The 23559-nt window shown below is 33.5% G+C and overlaps 1 protein-coding gene across 7 annotated transcripts; it reads right to left on the minus strand.

Moving 5' to 3' along the window:
• Positions 1-1461: 1461 nt before the first annotated feature.
• Positions 1462-23329, minus strand: LOC143463212 (ovochymase-like). Of its 7 annotated transcripts, none has more exons than XM_076961626.1 (70): positions 23193-23329; positions 22801-22925; positions 22615-22704; positions 21965-22097; positions 21443-21553; positions 21251-21312; positions 20965-21122; positions 20715-20822; positions 20427-20578; positions 20181-20344; positions 19926-20073; positions 19637-19806; positions 19396-19485; positions 19043-19175; positions 18730-18840; positions 18539-18600; positions 18229-18386; positions 17979-18086; positions 17691-17842; positions 17445-17608; positions 17190-17337; positions 16901-17070; positions 16660-16749; positions 16306-16438; positions 15993-16103; positions 15802-15863; positions 15492-15649; positions 15242-15349; positions 14954-15105; positions 14708-14871; positions 14453-14600; positions 14164-14333; positions 13923-14012; positions 13569-13701; positions 13256-13366; positions 13065-13126; positions 12755-12912; positions 12505-12612; positions 12217-12368; positions 11971-12134; positions 11716-11863; positions 11427-11596; positions 11186-11275; positions 10833-10965; positions 10535-10645; positions 10344-10405; positions 10036-10184; positions 9793-9900; positions 9506-9657; positions 9205-9368; positions 8854-9001; positions 8608-8771; positions 8445-8534; positions 8127-8259; positions 7827-7937; positions 7634-7695; positions 7375-7523; positions 7102-7209; positions 6814-6965; positions 6583-6746; positions 6344-6491; positions 5096-5147; positions 4797-4984; positions 4050-4109; positions 3855-3964; positions 3489-3684; positions 3245-3383; positions 3021-3154; positions 2729-2810; positions 1462-2313 (listed from the first exon to the last, which is right to left on the minus strand). In XM_076961626.1, exons 1-70 carry the CDS (start codon positions 23263-23265, stop codon positions 2199-2201), a joined length of 8856 nt encoding a protein of 2951 aa, XP_076817741.1. In that variant the 5' UTR covers positions 23266-23329; the 3' UTR covers positions 1462-2198. The 7 variants fall into 7 exon arrangements, with proteins under 7 accessions (XP_076817741.1, XP_076817740.1, XP_076817738.1 ...); XM_076961625.1 differs by having other exon boundaries at positions 4797-4876; positions 4919-5147; XM_076961623.1 differs by having other exon boundaries at positions 4797-5147.
• Positions 23330-23559: the final 230 nt, after the last annotated feature.

Here is a 23559-nt window from a genome sequence, read left to right on the forward strand (position 1 = left end):
GAATTGGCGAAAAAGAATAAAATGTAAATGCGTGTAAATGCAATTGTAAAATGCGTGTTTTATTTGTGCTTGTGCACTATCTAAGTAACCTGTGTAACTGATGGGTACAGTATATTCAACGTACATTATGCTAAAAATGTGCATTATATGCACATATGACATAACATAGCGCGCACCGAGCACATATACTGTATTTCCATGTCCACTTTTCAGACGCTACAACACTAAAAATTGTCTAGTCTAGGGCTTCTCAAACTTTTTGGTTCTGCGGCCACATTTTAGGAAAAAAATTCTATGGGACCTCTTGAGGGGTAGTCTACACGTTATTAATGTTAAAACAATAAACGTTCAATTAAAAATCTCAAGTGGTATTGTTGTCTCTGGCAAAATCTTACAAGTGCACACGATCCACCGAAATAGAGTAATTGTAGCCTACAATAATAAAAAAATCTCGTAATGGAAACAGTAAAGCAAATAAAAAAATTAAAAAAAAATTAAATTTGTTTCAAGACCTGAAATTTACATTTTGCAACCCCAAACAGGGTCGCGACCCACAGTTTGGGAAGCCCTGGATAGTCAATTGCGACGTCGACACTTGTGCATCTGAACTCGTGGGAAACTAGGCATTCAAAAATGTTGGACGTCAGTAACGGTTCGAAACTACTGGTGTAGACCAGAGATTAAGGTTCGATTTGATGTTTTCGACTCGTAGGTTATATTTGTGGGCCTATGTGTAGCTGTTCTGTTTTTATTATAACACAACGGTTCAGTTAAAAGTAAGTCAATCAGTTTATTGGCTGAACTCATGCTTTAGTGACTTAAATAGGCGATCTAGGCTAGCCTAGCTGGTTTTTATTTACTGGTTTATCTTGTCAGAAAATTTTTTTTGATTAGGTGAAAATGTCTAAAAAAGAAATGATCGTGGTTCTGAATCTGAAGTAGCCTACTCGGTGTAAAGTTTAAATGGCTCTTTCACATATGAAGTTGTGTGCATTCTGCCTTGAGGAAGATGTTATTCTGAAAACCAAAAATGAAAAAAAGGCCAAAGAAAAATTGAAACAGGTGTATTCAACAATGAAATGAATTAAATATAACCTAGCAGTAGGAGAGACTGGTGCTAAAAGTTACCACCCCAGTGGGTAAATTGTAACTTTCTTTATAACTTCTTTGGAACAAAACTTCTGCAGCAGCCAGTGTTAGCGTTTATTTTCTTGCAAATATTTTGCAAGGAACTGCAATTCTCTAATGGTTACTAAGAATTTAAGAGCATATTTTGTTTCTTTAAGAAACGTGAATTTTTGAAAAATTATTTTTTGTCGTCTAAATGTTGGCAAGGCAGAGTGAAAAAATCTTTTAAAATAACTAACAAAATGCAATTCTTACAGTACTACAGTCTGTCGAATGTTAAAATACTTATCTATATAGGCCTATCCTGTGAAATATCATACAATAAATCTTTTGAAGGAAAGTGTATTGAACAAGTGCATTAGTGCTTTCAGTGCCACATAAGTCATATAACTGAATATCAATCGATCAAATTTCAAAAGAGGAGCATCTTTGTTTTCAGTGAAAAAAACACTTGCAAATTAAGCACACTGCAGTTACACTTTAAGCAAGTTTGCATACAATAGTAAATTAAACGTTATCGTAATTAACATAATATCAGCTGCAACCAACAGTATTCTTTCTTATGAAAGCAATCATAAACAAATATAAAATCAGATGGCACCTCGTACATAAAATATTTATAACCTTCACAAAATTAGAAATGCTTCATTAGAGATAGATTGCAATATTGCAATTAGAGATAGCTAACTACTTAAGCTACGTGTTTAGTATCACGTTACAATTAAAGACATTTATTACATATAAGCATCATAATCTACATATAAGCAAAGTTGACGATTTATATGAAAGATTATAAAATGTATTGCAATCAGGTATTATCTCATTAACAATTCTACGCTTCCGATACAGACCTATGAATTCTTTGCTATAACCATTGTAATTAAAGGAGTTGACCAATTATATGAGGGGTTCAAAAAACATATTGTAGGGAAAATAAGATTAATAATAATAATGTTAATAATTTAAAAATACTTATTTCAAATGTATGGTAACGTATAGTATATTGACTTTCAAATGGAAGTGATATAACTTATTGTTGTCCTTGTATTTGCCCAGAATTGTTCTTAATTTTAAGCATAACGCGAAGTCATCCAATTCCGGAATCCCTTTTGTTGCATTTTATGCACACAATTAGGAGAAGCGTCGCAACACGCCTTTCTGCTACTACTAGTACGACGACAGAATCTGAAACAGAAAGTAACATTGAACATTTAATCTGCATTTACCACTTACGTCCAAGTCATTAATATATAGTCAAGAATGAAATTGTCAAGCTGTCATCCCTGCTTTGTATAATGTGAGTTATGCAACAACTTGTCTTAAAAAATCATGTCAACTATTGTTAACATAAAGCTATAACGAAACTAAGTGCTTAGATCTTTAACTAAAACATTTCACGCATTAACATGTATAGTATATATCATATCATGAACACTGATGGTGCAAAATATCATTTATATGAACAAGACATGGAAGACTTAACCGAATTGTTGCTACTATTTAGTCTCCAATGTGATACCTGACCATAATTTTTTGTAATTTTTGTACAAACATGCATGTTTGCTGCATTAAATGTTACAGACAAATAGATTTAACATACTTGAATATCACTACAACTAGCACGACGATGATGATAATCAGGGCTAGAGTTACACCAACCACAACTCCAACCAACCGGCCATCTGCAAAAAGAGTTCACGATAATTGAGTGTTATAAGCTGTTGCGTGAATATCCCAAGCTTCCAAGATTAATTTCATATATTCAACCGATTCTACTGGTACTTGTAATAGGACTTCATATGTGTATCAAATAGTTTGTATAAATGAAGATATTTCGTGCCAAATCAAAATTTGTCGTTAAAGAAACATGTTTCGTCTGCATATTGGCTTACTGAGATTTTCGCATCGAGTTCCTGTGTACCACTGAGTACAGCTGCAGTGTGGGTCACCTATATGAAGCATATTGTTGCAACCACCATCGTTCAAGCAATAAGTCTGTCCATTTAATAAGCACTGTTCTTCACAGCTAAGAATACATATGTTGTTGGAAAAACAATATATTTGCTTTAGAATCTTACCAAATTCACAAAACTATTTCGTAATAAGCATAGCCTACTCTCTTCCAGGGTAGATAACATTCTTATCCCTGAACCCTTGGTTGCAAGTGCAAGTAAAACCAGGATAATTAATAGTGTCCACACAAGAAGCGTCTCTCCCGCAGTCATTAGTTGCATCATTGCTACATTCATTGAAGTCTAAGTACCAATGAAAATAAACCTGGTAACTATTTGATAACTATAACTGTTCGATTTACAACAATCTAAACAATGAAGTAAGGTTATAAAAGCTTGATTACTTACTAACTACAGATCCAGAGGTTATATTGCTGTCACCAGTTTCACCACTAGCAATTTTACTTGTAATCACACTTTGAATGTTGGCCATCGTAGTTACGTTTGCAAGTGCTACTTGCGTAGAAACAATGGTACTGCCGTTGGTGAAAACAAACTCCGAACTGTATCTTTCACTAATTGAAGAAGGAAGTATGTTGCCCACCTGAAAATTGAATAAGTCAATATTTTTAACAAAAGCACGTCAGATTGTTTAGTTATTAAGGATTAGATAAGAATAAAACTTCTGCCAAATATGCCAACACAACAAATAGCTCAAACAATTGTTACTTTGAAGCGTTCATTTACAAAATTTAAGCAATTGCATGCACTCACCGCAGTCTTGTATCTTGCAATTAAAGGCAAGGATGCGTTACTGTTTGGATTGTTCAAATTCTCATCGAAAGGTATATTAAAGGTCAATCCTAGATTGAACACTTGGTAGGCTGCAAAATGAAGTATTTTCCGTATAAATCAACATTTAACAAATAAAGTTTTAATTGACAAGTTTGTTTGGTTGAATGTACTTACGGAGGCATTGTCCATTGTGAAGTGTTTGCGAAAATGGACAACTTGCGCTTGTAACAGTCACTAAAAATATAACCAATAATGATATTACTTTGGTGAGGTTTGTGGAAAGTCCATGACTGAATGCATATATTTAAAACATTGAAAAAAAGTGCAGGCAAGACTACCCAACTTTCCAGGCTAGATTTTATAAACTACCGGTATAGGTTAGTACTTTTTCAATTTTTTCCAAATTGATCGAAGTGCATACACCCACTAATGTATTTAGGGTGTGGCCATTGGGCCAACTTTTTTGGCCATGGCCTTTTTACATTTACCGCATTTTCCTTGTTTGTGGTTTTGATTTTTGTAATAGGAAACCGTTAAAATTAAGACACAGGGTGTCAATATTGTTGCATGGCATTGTCATCTGCTGAGCACAGACATTTATATTTTAAACTTACGAAAAGCTTTTCGCAGTTGAGATATTAATGTATGTAGCATCGACTGAAACGTCTGAATAATAAGTACATTTTTTGATTGTTTTGCATCGTTCATTGTACGCATGAAATGATTTCAGGTTAAGTTAATGTTTGATAAATAAAACATTATCATACATTATTTGTCAATATGTTAGCTTTGTATTTTTTCAGTTCAATAGTAATGTTAAGATTAGTTTTTATGGCACGTTTAGCATACTGGTGTGAACTATGGGTTAGTAACACCCTGAATATTAGGTAAAAAGTATGGTGCAAGATAGCCAGTACATACCTGCTGCAGTAAAAGTTGTGTCCATTATGTTTTCAACTGTTGTTCCAGGAGTAGTAGTTGTGGTGGTACTTTTCTCTGTGGTTGCAGGGGTGGTAGTTGTAGTTGCAGGGGTGGTAGTTGTAGTTGCAGGGGTGGTAGTTGTGGTGGTTGTAGTTGCAGGGGTGGTAGTTGTAGTTGCAGGGGTGGTAGTTGTGGTGGTTGTACTTGCAGGGGTGGTAGTTGCAGTTGAAGGGGTGGTAGTTGTGGTGGTTGTACTTGCAGGGGTGGTAGTCATGGTGGTTGTACTTGCAGGGGTGGTGGTGGTTGTTGTAAGGACAGATGTGGTAGAAGTTGCGCTTGTAGTTGAAGTTGCTGTGGAGTCATAAACAAAGTTTCATGTTTGCAAATATAAGTACTGACTATAAAAAAAGTGTTTTGATCTAGACTAGCCTATACAAATCCCATGTCCATTCTAACATTGGGGTTCTGTGAATGATTTTCAGCAAAAGACAACTCATTAGCATTCTCTCTAAATTTCACAAACATTTTTTGTCAAACTTTATATTACTTTTATAGTGTTTTTGAATTCGTTTGCATTGGTATTTTGTAACAATATGCAAGAAAGCACATCGTGTTTGTTCGAGTACTACAGTAGAACTCCTATACAACAGACAAGACAGGACCAGCAATATTCATTTGTTAAACACGAAATTGACCCTTGGCACGCAACACAGGCCCGCTGGGTCCCTATGTATTACGTCTCACACTCCAGAGTTAATTACAAAACATTTTCAATTCAGAATCAACATACTGTACATAAATTTTTTATCAGATCGCTGAGAGTTCGGAGAGTGTGGTTTAATACTAAATTTCTCTCCAATATCACACCTTTTCATTGAAGGGTTTTATTCAACAAATTTCAAATTTTCTTCGTATGTTCTGCTTTTTCTATTTGGCATACTGGTTAATATAGTACAGTGCTACAGTATAACACATGCTTTCTTCTGTGACAAAAGCAATTGTACTTTCAACAATCGATTTCTTTGCATAATGAATGGATCCGTTATACAGAGGGATTTTACATTGCTTTTTCTCAAAAGGACTGGAGAATGTATTTGTTATAAGCGAGTTGAAATGCACTAAAATGAATGGGAAACCCTCCGGACCAGAAATTTCATCTTTTACATACGCATCCATTATATGAAAGTTCTACTGTAGCTTTTTTGCAATTCTGGCTGATTGAGTTCCATTATTTTGTATGTCATCTTTACCCTATTAATGAACAGTACTAAAAATATGATGTTACAAAAACATTTGCAGTTTTTTCATCTGATTTGCTCCAAAGAATTGTATTGCAGTCGCCAAAACACAACTATTTTCAGAAGGGTTATAAAATTAGTTAAGGGTCAGTTACTTGAACTAAATAGATTTTTTATATTATTTTTACGTTTTTTGCACAAGTATTTGTGCGACAAGTTAATTTATTAATCACGCTAATACAAAACCAATGTAATACAGAAATAAACTTCCAAACAGAAACATTGCATATTTTAAAATATAAAACACACCTTCGTTGATCCATTGGCTGAAATGTGATAATCTTGTGTAAACGCCAGGATATCCAGGCTGGGCACAACCAATTCCAAACGATGTTATTCCAACTTGATACCAAGTGTTTTCATTAATTAAACAAAACAGTGGACCTCCTGAGTCACCCTGAAAAACAAAATGCAATGGAATAATTCTGTATTTAAATTTCTGAAATTCAATAAACAGCAGCATACCAACACTATTTCATGCTTCCCACCTGGCATGTATCTACACCTCCTTCATTTGCAAAGCCGGCACAGATTTGCGATTCTATAACTTGATGTGATGAAGAATACAAATCCCTGCATCTATCCAAATCGACGATGGGCACACGGGCCTGGAATAACGTCTCAGGAGCATTAAACAAGCCACCAGATGGAGCTAAATACATACAGACCAATTTCAAATTTAATCCTTTTGCAAGTTGTAAACTTAGTCATTTACTCACAGATGTTTCCCCATCCTGTAATGATGCAAGTTGTGCCTGCATCTGGACCAATCCATGAGTCATCGGCGGGTGGATAGCAAATTTTCCTGATGTTTGTAGCAAACAAGATGGCATCTTCCAACTCAAGAAGAGCAATGTCATTTTGAAGGTTGCTAAAAATATTGTAGGAACTAAAAAGACTTCCTTGTTTACAAAACTACAAAATCACACACTTTAGTAACAAAGTAATTTTGGTAAATTTTATCACCAGTTCAAATTGGACTGAAATATAATTAAATACTAACTTACCTGGGATTATATGCTGGGTGCACGATAATGTTTTTCACTACAAGCAATTTTCCTTCGCCGTTATTATCAAATGAATGCCTTCCAACGTATACCTTTATGTTTGAAGGCCTACATATAGAAATTAAAAATATTTGTTTAAATCAATAAAGTAAAGAAAAACACCAAAAGAAGTTAATATTGTTTTACAATTCTTAGTAGGCTATATTAAAGTTGCATTAATCTTATCAAAAAAATCCAGGCAGCACATAAAACATTCATCAAAGTAATTCTTACAGAAATATATAGTTGACGCAATGAGCAGCAGTTAAGACAAATTTCTCATCAATGATGGAGCCTCCACACAAACTACTTCCCGCCACTACCATGACTTGCCACGGCCATGATCCGTTTCTTGCCTCATTTCCTCCAATTATTCTCTGGTTCTAGTTTCAAAAATATGCATGTTTTTGTGCACAAGCTTTCTTTCGCGTAAATACTTTGCAACAAGTAAAGTCAATTTACAGTTTAATTAAACAATAATTGTGGAGCATACCCAAGCAAAATCTGGTGCTATACTTTGCTTTCCGCATTCTTCAAATGTTGCACTTGTTTGAACTAAATATTTGGCAGTAGTTACAGCAGACAAAGAAAAATCTTTTGCAAAATTAAATCATTTCAATTCGTGGTACATAAATTTATTGTAACTAGACATTATCAAGTTCAATATTTGTGCCACTGATATTTACCGCATTCTACTTCGTCACTGTCATCTTCACAATGTCTTACTCCATCACATTTTTCCTTGACAGGAATACAGTTTCCATTCCAACATCTGAATTCAGTATTTAAGCAAGCATCTGTACATAACAAGCTCAAACAATCAACACGAAATCGGTCACCTAATTATGCTTGAATTGTTCATGTTATACTTTTATGATAAAGTCGTAATAAGAGACATTTTAAAAATTTTTGTGGCACGTATTCAATAAACCTAAATTTCATCAGTGAACTTCACATATACAAATAAATACATATTGTAAAGTTACCTACAAATGTCCAATTAAAACGAAAACCTTTTCTTGAGAAAATATTGTCACTAATAAAGTTTATTGTGACTTGATTTGTTGAAGATTCAAAGTTTTTTGGTTTGTTTGATCCACAAAACTCAACTCCAGTGTACTTAAAATTCGAGTATACGTTTTAAATCATATAAATTATATATTTTATTAAAGGATTTTCCATGTAAAAATTTTAATAAAAATTTTGTTGGGATGACCTTGAAACAAAATGGATTCAAACATGCGATAACAAAAGCAATGAAAGAAGATTTTGAAACCACGCATTTCTTACACAAATTTTCTTACTAGTATGTTTCCGTCATAAACGGCCAAATAGTCATTAACTGTGTAGCTACATCCTTGCAATTCAAAGTCAAGAAATCGTACTTTGATCAACTGAAACATAAAATATTGCTTAAAAAATGTAATGTTTAGTTTGGAACTTTGAGTTAATTAGAAAATAGTCCACCTTGTTCGCAGGAGCTTGTATGATCCAAGTGCAGTTTAAATTGTTAACATAGTCGCTGGGATAATTTGGGGACGATATGGTTCCATTCCATTCAGTAATGATTGTTGGCTCAACACATGCGAGCTTGTTAATGTCAACTCCATATGATCCATTCGATGCAATTACTACGTATTCGTTTATAATTCAAAGTGTTATTTATTTTTTAATTAAAATCGAAAAGTATTAACAACAAAAAAATGAAATCACCTTCGTCGATCCATTGACTGAAATGTGATAATCTTGTATAAACGCCAGGATATCCAGGCTGGGCGCAACCAATCCCAAACGAAGTTATTCCAACTTGATACCAAGTGTTTTCATTAACCAAGCAAATCAATGGACCTCCTGAATCACCCTACAAAAAAGGAAATATTTTGTGAAAAACTTCGTCTGCTATAGAAAACTGCAAAATGTAATAGAGAGATTAACAGCCTCTTATATAAATAATAATGGACTAATTGCACAGAGAAACCGACATGACGTTGTTCTTTTGGTATGCGCTACTCAAATTTTGGTGCCAGTAAAGCAATATCAATAGAATGTCAGTAATTTTCTCACATGACACGGTCCTACACCTCCATCGTCAAAATAGCCGACACAAATATGGGAATCCAGTACGTGAATTGACGACGAATACGAAACATTACATCTGTCCAAATCGACGATGGGCACACGGGCCTGAAATAAGGTCTTAGGAGCAATAAACGGACCACCAGACGGAGCTAAAATCATTAAATTTATAACAAATTTTCAATCTTTGAAGTAGTTAGGTTGAGTACGAGCAATAGAGTATTTAAAGTTATCACACACTTCAAATTATAAAATTATTGATTTAAATGACTGCTGAATGTTTACGCACAAACATTTCCCCATCCTGTAGTAATACAAATTGTTCCTGCATCCGGATCAATGGATGAGTCATTGGCAGATGGATAGCAAATTTTTCTGATGTTTGTACCAAATGAAATTGCATCTTCCAATTCAAGAAGGGCAATGTCATTTTGGAGGTTACTAAAAACATTGTAAGAACTAAGAAAACGTGGTTGTACATAAAACTACAAAAGCACACACTTTAGTAACAGAATAAATTTGATAAATTTAACACCAGTGCAAGTTAGACTGAAATATAATTAAATATTAACTTACCTTGGATTATATGCTGGGTGCACAATAATGTTTTTCACCACAAGCAATTTTCCTTCGCCATTATTATCAAATGAATGCCTTCCAACGTACACTTCTAGGCTTGAAGGCCTACATATAGATATTAAAAATATTTGTTTATGGCAAAAAATTAAGGAACAAACACCAAAGAAATTAAAAATATTATAAAATGTTTTGTATAATACAAGTCCGTTTATGTTAAAGCATCATCGAAATAATTCTTACAGAAATATATAGTTGACGCAATGAGCAGCAGTTAAGACAAATCTCTCATCAATGATCGAGCCTCCACAAAAACTACTTCCCGCCACTACCATGACTTGCCACGGCCATGATCCGTTTCTTGCCTCATTTCCTCCTATTATTCTCTGGTTCTAGTTTCAAAACACAAAAATGTATATTTTTACGTACACAATTTTTAGTACCTGTTACTACTACTACAATTGTTTTGAAGCAAACTCTATCACAAAAAATTTTACAAATGAAGAAAAATTCAAACTTAATTGCAGCAGAACAATATTTGCAATGCGTACCCAAGTAAAATCCGGTGCTATACTTTGCTTTCCACATTCTTCCAATGTTGCACTTGTTAGAACTAAATTTAAATCAAAGCTTTTGAAAAATATCAAAAATCAAGTAACAATTCTGTTATGATACATAGCATTAAAAATAGAATATAAACATTCAAAATGGCAAATTTGGTATCTGCAATGCAGAATATTACCGCATTCTATTTCATCACTGTCATCTGTACAGTGTCTCACACCATCGCATTTCTGCTCAAAAGGGATGCAACTTCCATTCCAACATCTGAATTCATCATTTGAGCAAGTATCTATAACAGCAAGCTCGGACATTTTTAAACATGAAAATCATCAATCCCATCACAATTTCATGAAGTAGTATTTTTAGGACAAACTGAAATCATAACCGGTGCCATCGCATGTACACTTAAACTTTATTGTTATTGTAATAACAGAATACTGGCAAGTACAGTATTTATGTTTATTAAGCAGTTTTACCTGTAAAATTCCAGGCAAGAAGAAATCCTTTTGTTGTGACGACGTAATCGGTGTAAAGATGAATTCTCACTTGATTTGTTGAAGACTCGAAATCTTTTGGTTTGTTTGATCCACAGAGTTGAACACCAGTGTACTTAAAATAGTTTGGATTAATTTCAATACTTTTTGCATGAATTTTAAAATCACATTTTCGAATGTTAGATTAAAAAGGAGTTGTAAAGAAAAATACCAGTGGTGGTTGAATAGAAATAAAAATAATTTATTTACAAATCCAATAATTAAAAATACAGAAATAGAAATAAAAGTAAAAATAGTTCGCCATCTTTAAACATTTGTCAAATAAAATGTCTTACCAGTTCGTTTCCATCATAAACGGCCAAAAAGTCATAAACCGTATAGCTGCATCCTTCCAATTGAAAGTCAAGAAATCGTATTTCAATCAACTGCTCAATAACATTAATTACATTGTTTACGCAGCAGAATACATTGTTTCAGTTTAAGATTAACCGGATATGGAATTTGCATCATGTCAAGATTTATATTTGTAACATTTCTTTTTTTGTGTTTATGTTTGTAACAAAACTAAAGTTGTACCTTATTGGAAGGAGCTTGTATGATCCAAGTGCAATTTAAATTGTTAGCATAGTTGCTGGGATAATTTGGAGATGATATGGTTCCATTCTGTTCAGTAATGTTTGTCGGTTCAACACAAGCAGGTTCTTCAGTGTAAACTCCATTAACATAAGATCCATTTGACGTTACCACTGCATATGGACAGTATCATAGTTATAACCAAATTTTTACTGAGCACATCCAAGTTGAAATGATTTTGATTATTTATTTAACAACCGGCCTTACGTTTTCATTATAAGAGAAAAGTTACCTTCGTTGATCCATTGGCTAAAATACGACAATCTTGTGTAAACGCCTGGATATCCAGGCTGCGCACATCCAATCCCAAACGATGTTAATCCGACTTGATACCAAGTGTTTTCACCAACCAAGCAAATCAATGGACCTCCTGAATCGCCCTGTTGAAAAGATTTTATTAGAACAAAAATAACGATTTTAGGGTGAAGTTTTGAAGTTATCAATGAAAAAACATCAAAAAGTTTTAGAAATGCTTGATCCATTTTACCTGGCATGTGTCTACACCTCCTTCATTAACAAAACCGGCACAAATTTGCGATTCTGTAACTTGATGTGATGAAGAATACAAATCCCTGCATTTTTCCGAGCCAACTACGGGCACACGAGCTTGATATAAGGTCTCCGGCGGAATAAACGAACCACCAGAAGGCGCTAGAATTATTAAAACATTATAATATACATTTCTGACATCTCTCAGTGATAAAGTTACATAAATGCAAAACATTATACTCACAGATATTTCCCCATCCTGTAATGATACAAGTGGTGCCTGCATCCGGATCAATGGATGAGTCATTGACGGGTGGATAGCAAACTTTCCTGATGTTTGTAGCAAACGAAATAGCTTCTTGCAACTCAAGAAGAGCAATATCATTTTGGAGGTTGCTAAATTATTATTGTAAATGTGAAGATTTTGCCTTACGTACATTTATAAGAATATTCATTACTCATGTCAGTTTCGAAATAGATTGAATTTTATGAACAGTTCAGCTTCGTGTAAAATTATTAACCTTTCACTTACAATTGATTATAGTCTGGGTGTAGAAAAATGTTTACTACCGAAAGTAGTTTTCCTTCGCCATAATTTTGATATGAATGTCTTCCTACGTACACTTTCACGTCTGACGGCCTACATACATATACCTTTCAAAGATGTATATTTATAAAAGGGAATGCAGCAACCATATATTGTAAAACATAGCCTGTTGTAGTTAATATATATTCTTATAGAATGATTTGAAGTAGTAAGTAAGTGGAAAAATATCTTTTACCCAGAAAGAAATTCAACACAATGAGCGGCAGTAAGAATGAATCTTTGATCAATAATGGATGCTCCACAAAAACTACTTCCACCAAATGAATAAACCAACATCGCTTGCCAAGGCCATGATCCGTTTCTTGCTTCATTTCCTCCTATTATTCTCTGGTTCTAAATTAGGCAAGAGCAAGTTTAAGGTTATACCAATAAAAATATTAATTTTGACATTTCATTTTGTACGTTATATAATACAATGAAACAGGTTAATACTTTCCGGAATTGCAAAAATCGAAATAGTAGTCTATGGTAATTGCAATGCATACCCAAGTAAAATCCGGTGCTATACTTTGCTTTCCACATTCTTCCAATGTTGAATTTGTTAGAACTAAATTTTAATCAAAGCTTTTGAAAAATATCAAAAATCAAGTAACAATTCTGTTATGTTACATAGCATTAAAAATAGAATATAGACATTCAAAATGGCAAATTTGGTATCTGCAATGCAGAATATTACCGCATTCTATTTCATCACTGTCATCTGTACAGTGTCTCACACCATCGCATTTCTGCTCAAAAGGGATGCAACTTCCATTCCAACATCTGAATTCATCATTTGAGCAAGCATCTATAACAGCAAACTCAGACATTTTTAAACATGAAAATTTGTCAAAACAACTTCATTAATCACGTCACAATTTCATGAAGTAATATTTTTAGGACAAACTGAAATCATAACCGGTGCCATCGCATGTACACTTAAACTTTATTGTTATTGTAATAACAGAATACTGGCAAGTACAGTATTTATGTTTTTTAAGCAGTTTTACCTGTAAAACTCCAGGCAAGAAGAAATCCTTTTGTTGTGACGACGTAATCGGTGTAAAGGTGAATTCTCACTTGATTTGTTGAAGACTCGAAATCTTTTGGTTTGTTTGATCCACAGAGTTGAACACCAGTGTACTTAAAATAGTTTTAATTAATTTCAATACTTTTTGCATGAATTTTAAAATCACAATATCGAATGTTAGATTAAAAAGGAGTTGTAAAGAAAAATACCAGTGGTGGTTGAATAGAAATAAAAATAATTTATTTACAAATCCAATAATTAAAAATACAGAAATAGAAATAAAAGAAAATAATAGTTTGCCATCTTTAAACATTTGTCAAATAAAATGTCTTACCAGTTCGTTTCCATCATAAACGGCCAAAAAGTCATAAACCGTATAGCTGCATCCTTCCAATTGAAAGTCAAGAAATCGTATTTCAATCAACTGCTCAATAAAATTAATTACATTGTTTACACAACAAAATAAAATGTTTGGGTTAAGATTAACCGGATATGGAATTTGCATCATGTCAAGATTTATATTTGAAACATTTCTGTTTTTTGTATTTATGTTTGTAGCAAAACTAAAGTTGTACCTTATTGGAAGGAGCTTGTATGATCCAAGTGCAATTTAAATTGTTAGCATAGTTGCTGGGATAATTTGGAGATGATATGGTTCCATTCTGTTCAGTAATGTTTGTCGGTTCAACACAAGCAGGTTCTTCAGTGTAAACTCCATTAACATAAGATCCATTTGACGTTACCACTGCATATGGACAGTATCATAGTTATAACCAAATTTTTACTGAGCACATCCAAGTTGAAATGATTTTGATTATTTATTTAACAACCGGCCTTACGTTTTCATTATAAGAGAAAAGTTACCTTCGTTGATCCATTGGCTAAAATACGACAATCTTGTGTAAACGCCTGGATATCCAGGCTGCGCACATCCAATCCCAAACGATGTTAATCCGACTTGATACCAAGTGTTTTCACCAACCAAGCAAATCAATGGACCTCCTGAATCGCCCTGTTGAAAAGATTTTATTAGAACAAAAATAACGATTTTAGGGTGAAGTTTTGAAGTTATCAATGAAAAAACATCAAAAAGTTTTAGAAATGCTTGATCCATTTTACCTGGCATGTGTCTACACCTCCTTCATTAACAAAACCGGCACAAATTTGCGATTCTGTAACTTGATGTGATGAAGAATACAAATCCCTGCATTTTTCCGAGCCAACTACGGGCACACGAGCTTGATATAAGGTCTCCGGCGGAATAAACGAACCACCAGAAGGCGCTAGAATTATTAAAACATTATAATATATATTTCTGACATCTCTCAGTTAAAAAGTTACATAAATGCAAAACATTATACTCACAGATATTTCCCCATCCTGTAATGATACAAGTGGTGCCTGCATCCGGATCAATGGATGAGTCATTGACGGGTGGATAGCAAATTTTCCTGATGTTTGCAGCAAACGAAATAGCTTCTTGCAACTCAAGAAGAGCAATATCATTTTGGAGGTTGCTAAATTATTATTGTAAATGTGAAGATTTTGCCTTACGTACATTTATAAGAATATTCATTACTCATGTCAGTTTCGAAATAGATTGAATTTTATGAACAGTTCAGCTTCGTGTAAAATTATTAAACTTTCACTTACAATTGGTTATAGTCTGGGTGTAGAAAAATATTTACTACCGAAAGTAGTTTTCCTTCGCCATAATTTTGATATGAATGTCTTCCTACGTACACTTTCACGTCTGACGGCCTACATACATATACCTTTCAAAGATGTATATTTATAAAAGGGAATGCAGCAACCATATATTGTAAAACATAGCCTGTTGTAGTTAATATATATTCTTATAGAATGATTTGAAGTAGTAAGTAAGTGGAAAAATATCTTTTACCCAGAAAGAAATTCAACACAATGAGCGGCAGTAAGAATGAATCTTTGATCAATAATGGATGCTCCACAAAAACTACTTCCACCAAATGAATAAACCAGCATGGCTTGCCAAGGCCATGATCCGTTTCTTGCTTCATTTCCTCCTATTATTCTCTGGTTCTAAATTAGGCAAGAGCAAGTTTAAGGTTATACCAATAAAAATATTAATTTTGACATTTCATTTTGTACGTTATATAATACAATGAAACAGGTTAATACTTTCCGGAATTGCAAAAATCGAAATAGTAGTCTATGGTAATTGCAATGCATACCCAAGTAAAATCCGGTGCTATACTTTGCTTTCCACATTCTTCCAATGTTGAATTTGTTAGAACTAAATTTTAATCAAAGCTTTTGAAAAATATCAAAAATCAAGTAACAATTCTGTTATGTTACATAGCATTAAAAATAGAATATAGACATTCAAAATGGCAAATTTGGTATCTGCAATGCAGAATATTACCGCATTCTATTTCATCACTGTCATCTGTACAGTGTCTCACACCATCGCATTTCTGCTCAAAAGGGATGCAACTTCCATTCCAACATCTGAATTCATCATTTGAGCAAGCATCTATAACAGCAAACTCAGACATTTTTAAACATGAAAATTTGTCAAAACAACTTCATTAATCACGTCACAATTTCATGAAGTAATATTTTTAGGACAAACTGAAATCATAACCGGTGCCATCGCATGTACACTTAAACTTTATTGTTATTGTAATAACAGAATACTGGCAAGTACAGTATTTATGTTTTTTAAGCAGTTTTACCTGTAAAACTCCAGGCAAGAAGAAATCCTTTTGTTGTGACGACGTAATCGGTGTAAAGGTGAATTCTCACTTGATTTGTTGAAGACTCGAAATCTTTTGGTTTGTTTGATCCACAGAGTTGAACACCAGTGTACTTAAAATAGTTTTAATTAATTTCAATACTTTTTGCATGAATTTTAAAATCACAATATCGAATGTTAGATTAAAAAGGAGTTGTAAAGAAAAATACCAGTGGTGGTTGAATAGAAATAAAAATAATTTATTTACAAATCCAATAATTAAAAATACAGAAATAGAAATAAAAGAAAATAATAGTTTGCCATCTTTAAACATTTGTCAAATAAAATGTCTTACCAGTTCGTTTCCATCATAAACGGCCAAAAAGTCATAAACCGTATAGCTGCATCCTTCCAATTGAAAGTCAAGAAATCGTATTTCAATCAACTGCTCAATAAAATTAATTACATTGTTTACACAACAAAATAAAATGTTTGGGTTAAGATTAACCGGATATGGAATTTGCATCATGTCAAGATTTATATTTGTAACATTTCTGTTTTTTGTATTTATGTTTGTAGCAAAACTAAAGTTGTACCTTATTGGCAGGAGCTTGTATGATCCAAGTGCAATCTAAATTGTTATCATAGTTGCTGGGGTAATTTGGAGATGATATGGTTCCATTCTGTTCAGTAATGTTTGTCGGTTCAACACAAGCAGGTTCTTCAGTGTAAACTCCATTAACATAAGATCCATTTGACGTTACCACTGCATATGGACAGTATCATAGTTATAACCAAATTTTTACTGAGCACATCCAAGTTGAAATGATTTTGATTATTTATTTAACAACCGGCCTTACGTTTTCATTATAAGAGAAAAGTTACCTTCGTTGATCCATTGGCTAAAATACGACAATCTTGTGTAAACGCCTGGATATCCAGGCTGCGCACATCCAATTCCAAACGATGTTAATCCGACTTGATACCAAGTGTTTTCACCAACCAAGCAAATCAATGGACCTCCTGAATCGCCCTGTTGAAAAGATTTTATTAGAACAAAAATAACGATTTTACGGTGATGTTTTGAAGTTATCAATGAAAAAACATCAAAAAGTTTTAGAAATGCTTGATCCATTTTACCTGGCATGTGTCTACACCTCCTTCATTAACAAAACCGGCACAAATTTGCGATTCTGTAACTTGATGTGATGAAGAATACAAATCCCTGCATTTTTCCGAGCCAACTACGGGCACACGAGCTTGATATAAGGTCTCCGGCGGAATAAACGAACCACCAGAAGGCGCTAGAATTATTAAAACATTATAATATACATTTCTGACATCTCTCAGTGATAAAGTTACATAAATGCAAAACATTATACTCACAGATATTTCCCCATCCTGTAATGATACAAGTGGTGCCTGCATCCGGATCAATGGATGAGTCATTGACGGGTGGATAGCAAACTTTCCTGATGTTTGTAGCAAACGAAATAGCTTCTTGCAACTCAAGAAGAGCAATATCATTTTGGAGGTTGCTAAATTATTATTGTAAATGTGAAGATTTTGCCTTACGTACATTTATAAGAATATTCATTACTCATGTCAGTTTCGAAATAGATTGAATTTTATGAACAGTTCAGCTTCGTGTAAAATTATTAACCTTTCACTTACAATTGATTATAGTCTGGGTGTAGAAAAATGTTTACTACCGAAAGTAGTTTTCCTTCGCCATAATTTTGATATGAATGTCTTCCTACGTACACTTTCACGTCTGACGGCCTACATACATATACCTTTCAAAGATGTATATTTATAAAAGGGAATGCAGCAACCATATATTGTAAAACATAGCCTGTTGTAGTTAATATATATTCTTATAGAATGATTTGAAGTAGTAAGTAAGTGGAAAAATATCTTTTACCCAGAAAGAAATTCAACACAATGAGCGGCAGTAAGAATGAATCTTTGATCAATAATGGATGCTCCACAAAAACTACTTCCACCAAATGAATAAACCAGCATGGCTTGCCAAGGCCATGATCCGTTTCTTGCTTCATTTCCTCCTATTATTCTCTGGTTCTAAATTAGGCAAGAGCAAGTTTAAGGTTATACCAATAAAAATATTAATTTTGACATTTCATTTTGTACGTTATATAATACAATGAAACAGGTTAATACTTTCCGGAATTGCAAAAATCGAAATAGTAGTCTATGGTAATTGCAATGCATACCCAAGTAAAATCCGGTGCTATACTTTGCTTTCCACATTCTTCCAATGTTGAATTTGTTAGAACTAAATTTTAATCAAAGCTTTTGAAAAATATCAAAAATCAAGTAACAATTCTGTTATGTTACATAGCATTAAAAATAGAATATAGACATTCAAAATGGCAAATTTGGTATCTGCAATGCAGAATATTACCGCATTCTATTTCATCACTGTCATCTGTACAGTGTCTTACACCATCGCATTTCTGCTCAAAAGGGATGCAACTTCCATTCCAACATCTGAATTCATCATTTGAGCAAGCATCTATAACAGCAAACTCAGACATTTTTAAACATGAAAATTTGTCAAAACAACTTCATTAATCACGTCACAATTTCATGAAGTAGTATTTTTAGGACAAACTGAAATCATAACCGGTGCCATCGCATGTACACTTAAACTTTATTGTTATTGTAATAACAGAATACTGGCAAGTACAGTATTTATGTTTATTAAGCAGTTTTACCTGTAAAATTCCAGGCAAGAAGAAATCCTTTTGTTGTGACGACGTAATCGGTGTAAAGGTGAATTCTCACTTGATTTGTTGAAGACTCGAAATCTTTTGGTTTGTTTGATCCACAGAGTTGAACACCAGTGTACTTAAAATAGTTTGGATTAATTTCAATACTTTTTGCATGAATTTTAAAATCACATTTTCGAATGTTAGATTAAAAAGGAGTTGTAAAGAAAAATACCAGTGGTGGTTGAATAGAAATAAAAATAATTTATTTACAAATCCAATAATTAAAAATACAGAAATAGAAATAAAAGTAAAAATAGTTCGCCATCTTTAAACATTTGTCAAATAAAATGTCTTACCAGTTCGTTTCCATCATAAACGGCCAAAAAGTCATAAACCGTATAGCTGCATCCTTCCAATTGAAAGTCAAGAAATCGTATTTCAATCAACTGCTCAATAACATTAATTACATTGTTTACGCAGCAGAATACATTGTTTCAGTTTAAGATTAACCGGATATGGAATTTGCATCATGTCAAGATTTATATTTGTAACATTTCTTTTTTTGTGTTTATGTTTGTAACAAAACTAAAGTTGTACCTTATTGGAAGGAGCTTGTATGATCCAAGTGCAATTTAAATTGTTAGCATAGTTGCTGGGATAATTTGGAGATGATATGGTTCCATTCTGTTCAGTAATGTTTGTCGGTTCAACACAAGCAGGTTCTTCAGTGTAAACTCCATTAACATAAGATCCATTTGACGTTACCACTGCATATGGACAGTATCATAGTTATAACCAAATTTTTACTGAGCACATCCAAGTTGAAATGATTTTGATTATTTATTTAACAACCGGCCTTACGTTTTCATTATAAGAGAAAAGTTACCTTCGTTGATCCATTGGCTAAAATACGACAATCTTGTGTAAACGCCTGGATATCCAGGCTGCGCACATCCAATCCCAAACGATGTTAATCCGACTTGATACCAAGTGTTTTCACCAACCAAGCAAATCAATGGACCTCCTGAATCGCCCTGTTGAAAAGATTTTATTAGAACAAAAATAACGATTTTAGGGTGAAGTTTTGAAGTTATCAATGAAAAAACATCAAAAAGTTTTAGAAATGCTTGATCCATTTTACCTGGCATGTGTCTACACCTCCTTCATTAACAAAACCGGCACAAATTTGCGATTCTGTAACTTGATGTGATGAAGAATACAAATCCCTGCATTTTTCCGAGCCAACTACGGGCACACGAGCTTGATATAAGGTCTCCGGCGGAATAAACGAACCACCAGAAGGCGCTAGAATTATTAAAACATTATAATATACATTTCTGACATCTCTCAGTGATAAAGTTACATAAATGCAAAACATTATACTCACAGATATTTCCCCATCCTGTAATGATACAAGTGGTGCCTGCATCCGGATCAATGGATGAGTCATTGACGGGTGGATAGCAAACTTTCCTGATGTTTGTAGCAAACGAAATAGCTTCTTGCAACTCAAGAAGAGCAATATCATTTTGGAGGTTGCTAAATTATTATTGTAAATGTGAAGATTTTGCCTTACGTACATTTATAAGAATATTCATTACTCATGTCAGTTTCGAAATAGATTGAATTTTATGAACCATTCATCTTCGTGTAAAATTATTAACCTTTCACTTACAGAGGATTATAGTCTGGGTGTGGAAAAATGTTTTCTAGCGAAAGTAGTTTTCCTTCGCCATAATTTTGATATGAATGTCTTCCTACGTAAACTTTCAAGTCTGACGGCCTACATACATATACCTTTCAAAGATGTATATTCATAAAAAAATGCAGCAACCATATATTGTCAAACATTACCTGTTGTAGTTAATAGATATTCTTATAGAATAATTTGAAGTAGTAAGTAAGTGGAAAATAATATCTTTTACCCAGTAGGAAATTCAACACAATGAGCGGCAGTAAGAATGAATCTTTGATCAATAATGGATGCTCCACAAAAACTACTTCCACTAAATGAATAAACCAGCATGGCTTGCCAAGGCCATGATCCGTTTCTTGCCTCATTTCCTCCTATTATTCTCTGGTTCTAAGAAATTGAATTAAATCTAAGTTGAAGTTATTATGATAATTGTTTTGATTTTTATTATTTAGTTATTCTGCAGCAAACGCTGTCGTGTAGAAATTTTCAAAAAAGCAAATTGTTTCAATGCTTACCCAAGTAAAATCAGGGGCAATACTTTGTTTTCCGCATTCTTCAAATGTTGCATTTGTGTTTGCTAAATATGTGCAAGAAGTTCACCACATTTATAAAACTTGTTAGCTCTATCGTTATCGAAAATTCTAAATTCTCTAACACACGTTCACCAATGGAATGCCAAATTCAATAACTGTGTTACTGATAGTTACCGCATTCTATTTCATCACTGTCATCTTCACAATGTCTTACATTATCACATTTCTTTTCAGAAAGAATGCAACTTCCATTCCAACATCTGAATTCATCATTTGAGCAAGCATCTGCAATAATAAGTTTGGGAAGCATGTTTGAAGAAAAATATGAAACAAATTTAATTAGTCACATCATATTTTAATATGATAGACATGATTTATTTACGCGTTGGTGTAATCTGAATTTTAACCAGAAAAATTAAAGTTTGGACATTAAAATAAATTGTAATTTTTAGCTAAATCTTCAAACTTTATTAACTCCTGACCTAAACCAATTTATCCATAATTTGTCCATTCTTACAATTTGACCACAACTGCTGGTACGTAAAAATACTTAGCCCGTCATTCACGAACAAGTTGTGAAAACGAAAATAGCAAAGAAATTTGATTAATTAATGCAGAATAGATGATGTTTTAATATTTACTGGATAGCCGGTTGTTTTGGGAGTCGCCAAATCACAAGAAAATATACCGCATTACCTTTAAATGTCCACTTTACCAGAAATCCTTTCTCATTTGTGCTGCTGTCACTGGAGAAAAACAAATTTACTCGATTCGTTGATGATTCAAAGTCGACAGGTTTGTTTGTTCCGCAAAATGATATCCCTGCGTACTAAAAATGAAACAGTTTAATAAGATAGGCCTAATTTAACATATATGACTCGTTGATTAAAGAAATAACTCGATGGGCAACCTTATGCTGTATAATTAATTTTTGCGCTGACGTCATCCTTGCCAACAACGTCAAAATAAACCTTAAATATATTATTTTTAAATGACACTACCTTTTAACGCTTTTTAAGTTTCAGGGCAAGAAACTTATTTTAAATACGTACCAGCAACACATTTTTGAATTGTTTTACGAGCCCGCAGCCTGTAGTGGTTGAAAACAATTAGCTTAATAAACGTAGCTCAGAAAAAAACGTGACAACAAAGAGCGTAAAAGCTTCTTAGTCTGCTGCAAATATAGTAACGAGAACTGAAACCATTTATCAAATCTTCCGTTTGAGACAAGGAAAGTTTTGAAAGCCCTTGCACAAAAAAATGCGGAACAAAAGTACCGTGTTGTCTCAGCCAGAAACAAGAGATGGCAAATACGTTCCTGTTCACAACGATTATTATCAAATTACCTGCTCTTCGCCGTCATGAATATTGAGGTAATCTTTCAGAGAAAAAGAGCAACTTTGCAAATGGAAATCAACAAATTCCACTTCAATCAACTGTAAAGCATAAACGCGCATTTATTACGTTTCCCTCGATTCTTTGACTTAATCCGTTTTCATAGCACATACAGTAAGACTTGCAACAATTCATACCTTATTCGGAGGTGCCAAAATAGTCCAATTGCAATTTAAGTTGTTGCTATAATCATTTGGATAGTTTGGCGAAGATATATTCCCGCTGTCTTCAGTGATTATTGCGTATGACGTACATGCAGCATCTAACAAAGACATGGGATGAGTTTAGTGCTTAATAGATTTCCGCAGCAAGGATAAAGCAATGCGATAAGTTCATGGGAATAATTAAAACAAATAGAACGGATCTTTTACATGGCTTTCCTGAGGGTATAACCTGAAGAGAGGAACATGTACTCAAAGAAGAAATAAAACATAAATTTCTTAAATAAAAAATAATATTCCCACAAATCTTAGTTTGAACCATGCAACAAAAAAATAACAGCATCAACACGTAAATACTTAAAATGTACCTTGTTGCTGGAGCTTACAAGCATGGAACCAAATAGAGAATAATATACAGATAAAAAGGCTTTTTGCCGGCATGTCCAGCACAATATTTCACTGATGGTTTTGTTAAAACTATGCTTATATTATCCTGCAAAAAACTGCAAAGTAAGCTGGTATCAATATACTGACGTTGGTTTAATCAATAAATAGAATATAGCAGTGAAACACACAAAATTTCCAAACTGTTTTTTTATCAAGAGGCGCGCAGAATACTCTTACTCTTATGTTGTATGTTGTGTTTTTTTACTCTCATCAGAAACAAGAAATGCACTCAGAGAAGACAGATCTTTGCCTAGGCTGCTCATTACATCCATCTCATAACAACGTCGT

Source organism: Clavelina lepadiformis, chromosome 6, assembly GCF_947623445.1.
Source record: "Clavelina lepadiformis chromosome 6, kaClaLepa1.1, whole genome shotgun sequence".
NCBI classification, from domain to species: domain Eukaryota; kingdom Metazoa; phylum Chordata; class Ascidiacea; order Aplousobranchia; family Clavelinidae; genus Clavelina; species Clavelina lepadiformis.